The sequence below is a fragment of the Dipodomys merriami genome, unplaced genomic scaffold (genome assembly GCF_024711535.1).
Source record: "Dipodomys merriami isolate MVZ:Mamm:240054 unplaced genomic scaffold, mDipMer1.0.p SCAF_1, whole genome shotgun sequence".
Taxonomy (NCBI): domain Eukaryota; kingdom Metazoa; phylum Chordata; class Mammalia; order Rodentia; family Heteromyidae; genus Dipodomys; species Dipodomys merriami.
This window is the reverse complement of record NW_027202270.1, coordinates 114546776-114552775: the sequence shown is the minus strand read 5'-3', so window position 1 is coordinate 114552775 and position 6000 is coordinate 114546776. Positions and strand designations below refer to the sequence as shown.

The 6000-nt window shown below is 49.4% G+C and overlaps 1 protein-coding gene across 1 annotated transcript in view; it reads left to right on the top strand.

Moving 5' to 3' along the window:
* The first annotated feature begins 2680 nt into the window (after positions 1-2680).
* Positions 2681-6000, top strand: part of Nemf (nuclear export mediator factor) — a 53540-nt gene continuing 50220 nt past the window's right edge. The window contains exons 1-3 of the mRNA XM_070027605.1: positions 2681-2814; positions 3712-3780; positions 3914-4016. Coding sequence (XP_069883706.1) covers positions 2756-2814; positions 3712-3780; positions 3914-4016 — 231 coding nt within the window. The 5' untranslated portion in view covers positions 2681-2755. The remainder of the gene's footprint in view (positions 2815-3711; positions 3781-3913; positions 4017-6000) is intronic.

Sequence of the window (6000 nt, the reverse complement as noted above, 5' to 3'; positions counted from 1 at the left end):
CCCGACTTCGAAAAATCAAAAGTATAATTTATAAAACTTCTGGAGCCAGAATTCACTCCTATAATCCCTGCAACTAAGGAAGCTGAGATCTGAGGATCGGGGTTCAAAGCTTGCCAGGGAAGTGTATGAGACTCATTTCCAATTAACCACAAAAAAGCTGAAGTGAAACTGTGGCTCGAGTGGTAGAGCACCAGCCTTGGGCGGAAAAGCTGAGGAACAGGACCCATGCCCTAAGCTCAAGCTCTAGCACTGGCACACAAAAAAGAAAAATGTTCAAAACTTAAAAAAAAAAAAAAAGCCAACAACTGATTGGAGCTTGAACCCAGATAATCTAGCAATTAGCACTGAGAATTATGCATGTCATTAATTCCTAAGTGAAATTTATAGAATGGAGATTTGGTGATTAGTAACATAGTGGTTCAGCCTAAACCATGCAGGTTCATAAATACAGGTATTTACTGCACTTATAGTAACAAATGAGAAAGCCATGAAGTTTCATTTACAGCACAATTACAATGAAGTGGATATAAACATTGTATATATAGACTGTACAGGATTCAAACTAGAAAATCGGATTCTTCTGACAGGATGACTCGTTCCCATCGAAGAACTTCTAAGTGCCTACAGAGCTTTTGGTTTATATCCTTTCTAAGTTCTAGTGATCTAGAATTTTCTTCTGTAAGGTTAAGAGTATGTGGTGATCATGAAGAGGCCCCAAACACCGTTGATTTAAATGAGACAGGTTATATAGCTCACGTAACAAACCAGAGGAGGTATTGGTCCGAGGTGGCTTAGTGGTTCAGCATCATAACTCATCCACGCAGCCGGGATTTTTTCCTTCTTAATGCTGTCCCATCCCATGGGTTATACCTACTTTTTTCTTATTTGCCTGGTTTAAGCCGAGCTACTGCAGAGGGTCTGCACTGACACGCCACCTGGTGCTAGAGAAAGTCAAGTTCCAAGAACTTGGCTGCTCGTAGAGAGGGATCTCTGCGACTCCATGTGCACAGTAAAAATTTATTAATGTAACTTGGAGGCTAGCAACATGTTCATTTTTCATGCAGACCAATCCCCGACAGTCCGCGTGGCTTGCGATGGGAGTTCCTTCACCGCTGCCCCGCTAAGGGTCCCGGAGGCTTTGGTTTTCATTTGAGAAGAGGCAGGGTCCAAGGTGAACCAGAGTTTAGGAAGGAGACGGGGAGGCCGGCCGGAGCGCGGGGCAGGACGGCGACGACGCTGAAATCCTGACCGCGGGGTTGAAGGACTAAAGAGGATTGCTCTTCCCAGAAACCGAGAGGCCGTGGGTTCCATTCGGAGGAGGTATTAGAGCCAGAGGGAGAAGGACCGAGCTGAAAACGCTCTCCTCCGGTGGCTTTTGATCCGTGCACGGAGCACGAGACGGACGGGCGCGCTCAGTACCACTTGGGCACCAAGGGTGGGGGGGCGAGATCGTGGGGAGACACAAGTAATAGCACCCCATCTACCGTGCCCGCATCTCCTCCGCTAACACCCCTTGGCCTGCTCGTTGGTTTCAAGCCTCCAAGCTCCCAAACGTAAGCCATTCTCCCCCACGTTACCTGGTTACTGGCTTTTGCGCCGATCAGAACAGGCCAGAGCTCCGGGGCGGGCGGGAGGCGGGACGGCCAGCGGCCCCAGCCTCCTCCCCGCGTCGACCGCCGTGGCCCCGCCCCGGGACGTCCCGACGCTCCCGCTTCAGACCGCCTCACGCTGGGCGGGTCCCAGCGCCTAACTGCCCGCTCCCTGCCCCTCCCGTCCCGTGACGTCAGCGGCGCTGAAGCTCTAGTAGCTTTCTGCCGCGGATCCGCCCGCCGGGCGCGGTGGCGCGCGCCTGTAATCCCAGCTACTCGGAAGGCTGAGCCCGGAGGATCGCTTGAGTCCAGGAGTTCTGGGCTGCAGTGCGCTATGCCGATCGGGTGTCCGCACTAAGTTCGGCATCAATATGGTGACCTCCCGGGAGCGGGGGAACACCAGGTTGCCTAAGGAGGGGTGAACCGGCCCAGGTCGGAAACGGAGCAGGTCAAAACTCCCGTGCTGATCAGTAGTGGGATCGCGCCTGTGAATAGCCACTGTACTCCAGCCTGGGCAACACAGCGAGACACGGTCTCTTTTGCTTTTCGGGGATGCAGATAAACAGACAAACCGCCTTATTTATTACGACGCAGGAAGAAAACGAAACACGGACGCCCTCCCATACAGGTGGAAGGACACCGCCTCTCAGAGCAGAAACGACGGATTGTCCCTTTTGAGGGGTCGCCTTGATCATGGAAGACAGTTTTGGGACAAACGAAACACCTGTTTCCCTACATTTCAAATTTCTACACACAAAAATTGTGTTGCTCTCTACTGCCCCCTACCGCTCTCCCGAGGGAAGCTCACTCTGGGCAAACCTCGAAAATGGCTCTGACCAGCAGGTGTCGCTGTGGAGGCCGGCTCGACTCCCCAAACACCAAGCGCCGAAGTAACCGGGGGACTGATCTGTGAGAGTGTGCGGAAGGGGTGCCGTTTCCAAACAGTCTGTTTCTCTACCTAATTGTTTTAGCGCGATGGAAAAGGACTCGGAGAACACTTTTGATCCGTGAGATCTTCAGGCGGACGACGCCTACACGTTCCCTTGAAGGTCTGTTGGGTCTTCCCGGCTGCCGTAGGGCGCTGCCGCGTGCGCGTGCGCCGAAGAGCGGCGGCCTTGAGTCTGACCAGCAGTGAACGGACCGCGGTGGTGGCGATCGCCCTGGCCATGAAGACTCGCTTTAGCACCGTGGACCTCCGCGCGGTCCTCGCGGAGCTGAACGCTAGGTACGGTCCTGACCGTGACCTGGTTCTTGCGAGGAGTCATGGGGGCGAGAGGCCCGGGGCCGCGAAGGGGAAACTGAGGGCAGCCTGGTGCTGCTGGCCTTCTTCCCAGTGCTGCTCTGTGGGCCTGGGTAGGCCTGGGGGTGAGGTGGGGGGGAAGAGGGAGCGATGTTGTGGGGTTGGCGCCCGAAAAACCATGGGGACCAACGACAGACCCTGGGCACCCCCCCCCAAGATACCCTCGAGGAACGCCCAAGAGACCTGGGGATCCCCCCCCCCAAAGAGATCCCGGCAGCCCCGCCCCACTCCCGCCCTCTCCGCTGTCGCCGGGCTCACTCGGACCCCAAGCGCGGCTGTGGCCTGCTCAGCCCGAGCCGCCCGGGCCTGCCGCCGCGGTGCTTCCCAGCCGACGCTGGACGGGGTCGTTCTGTGGGTGTTGGGGGGTGCGGACCCGGTCGCTTCAGCAACCATCTACCCCCCGAGGGGAAGGGAGCCTTGCGGGTTTAGCGGCCGTGAGCGGATTTGGTCCGAGATCGTTATTCTGGGCTTGTTTGTGTTCGTTGACTCCGGCCAGCGTGGTCATCTTCATATCCTCCTTTACTGTCCCCAACCCCTCTCTGTAAAATGTTGATTTCATTACATCTTTATAATATCTTCCCCCTCCCTCCCCCCAAAAGGCCCGAGTCCTTACAGAAGATGCCCAAGGCATTGTTTATGTGTGGTGTTGTGGGCCAGTGGACCACTTGGGGGCTAAATGGTGACATTTAATTTGTGGGCAGAATGCCTACTGACCTTCCTATTCTCCTCCTATTTTATCCTATTACAGCCTCAATACATCGAGTGTAGTTTTGTTTTAAGCCATTACCGTGCTTTATTACCTGTTTTCTTTTGTCTTGGCAGCTTGCTTGGAATGAGAGTAAACAACGTCTATGATGTGGATAATAAGACATATCTCATTCGTCTCCAAAAGTAAGAACATTTTGTAGGTTTTATCTTTGGGCAGTATGAAACTGATCTTTTTGTGCGTTTACACTTAAGTAGTTTCACAGCGTGAGCTTTGGCAAATTCCCTAAAGAGAAATTTGACTTTTCTTCTTTTACAGACCAGACTTCAAAGCTACACTTTTGCTTGAATCTGGCATACGAATTCACACAACAGAATTTGAGTGGCCAAAGAACATGATGCCTTCTAGTTTTGCTATGAAGGTAATATTTTATTAATTTACTTTATTATTATAGAGATGATGTAGTCAGGTAATGAGTACAGTTCCTTTTTCAGTGTCTTCTGTTCCCTCATTTTCTCCCAGTCCCTCCCTCCCATCTCCATTCACAAATTGTATAGTTCACTTTCATTAGTGTACAGTGCGTTTCACTGTTGTACTTTTTCACTGTTTTTCCCTCAAGTTCTGTACCCTCCCAAAGATGCATATCCGAAGATGTACACTTGAATACATCATACATATGGTGAAGAAGACAGAACACGAAGATAATTTTTTTTTTTTTTTTGCTAGTCCTGGGCTTGAATTCAGGGGTCTGAGCACTGTCCCTGAGCTGCTTTTACTCAAGGCTAGCACTCTACCACTCTGGCCACTGTGCCACTTCTAGCTTTTTCTGTGTAGGCCGTACTGAGGAATTGATCCCAGGGCTGCATGCATGCTAACCAAGAACGCTCCCCCTGAGCCACATTCCCAGCCCTAACAATTGAATTTTTAAATTTTTTCCCCACCCTTGTGAAATAAGGAACATATAACAAAGGTAGAGAGAGCAGTTGATCGGTGGTGGGTGAATGAACAAAATAGGTTTTATTGATTTTTCCCTATTATCTTTCATACCCTGTTGCACTCCAAGTCTTTTGTTCTGTTCTGATTCAGGCTTTTCTCACATTCAACCATATAATCACTTAAGTATAATCTACTTGCTCCAACCAAAACAATTCTATATTAGAGATACATTAAATTTTTTAGTTTACGGTGTGTGTGTGTGTGTGTGTGTGTGTGTGTGTGTGTGTGTGAGTGTGTGTGTGTGTGTGTGTGTGTGTGTGTGTGTGTGTGTGTGTGTGTGTGTGTGTGTGTGTGTGTGTGTGTGTGTGTGCGCGCGCGCGCTTGGACCTGAGGTCTTGCATTCTTGCCTGGCTTTTTTTGCACAAGGCTAGAACTCTATCACATGAATCATGCCTCCATTTCCAGCTTTTTGCTAGTTAATTGGAGATCAGAATCACCCCTGGCTGGCTTCAAACCTCAATCCTTAGATTTTAGCTGACTGAGTAGCTAGGATTATAGGCATGGTACCCAGCTGCCCTAACTTTTTAAACCTCATTTTATCTCCTCAAACTTTTTTTTTTTTTTTTTTTTTTTGGTGTCAGTACTAGGGCTGGAACTCAAGGCCTTGAGATATATAGCCTGATTTTTTTTTTGTTTTATTTTGTTGTCAGTCCTGGAGCTTGAACTCAGGCCTGGACACTGTCCCTGAGTTTTTTTACTCAAAGCTAGTGCTCTACCACTTTGAGCCATAGCTCTACTTTTGGTTTTCTAGTGGTTTCATTGGAGATAAGAATCTCACAAACTTTCTTACCTGGGCTGGCTTAGAACCATGATTCTGAGATCTCAGCCTCCTGAGTAGCTAGGATTATAGGCATGAGCCACCAGCACCTGGCTAGCCTGATTTTTTATTTTTTATATTTTGTCAGGTCTGGGGCTTGAACTCAGAGTCTGAGCACTGTCCCTGAGCTTGTTTTGCTCATGGCTAGCACTCTACCACTTGAGCCACAGCGCCACTTCTGACTTTTTCAGTTTATGTGGTACTGAGGAATAGAACCCAGGGCTTTGTGCATGCTAGGCAAGCACTCTGTCACTGACCAACGTTCCCAGCCCTAGCCTGATTTTTTAGCTAGTTATGGTGAGGCATACTTGTTATCCTACTTTCTACACAGGAGGCATACATGGGTGGACCTCCAGACACATGCCCAAGAAGGCAGCAGAATCATACTATCTAAAAAATAAACAGCAAAAAAGCAGGACTAGAAGCTTGGCTCAGTGGTAAGAGTCCTTGCTTGAGTACCTGAGTTCAAATCTTAGGATCCAAAAGATAAATAACTGAATAAGTCTTAGAACTCTGAGTTAGGAATATATGTCAATCTAAATATGTAGAAAATTTCCTCTAATAGAACAGACATTAATAAGCACTGTTAAAG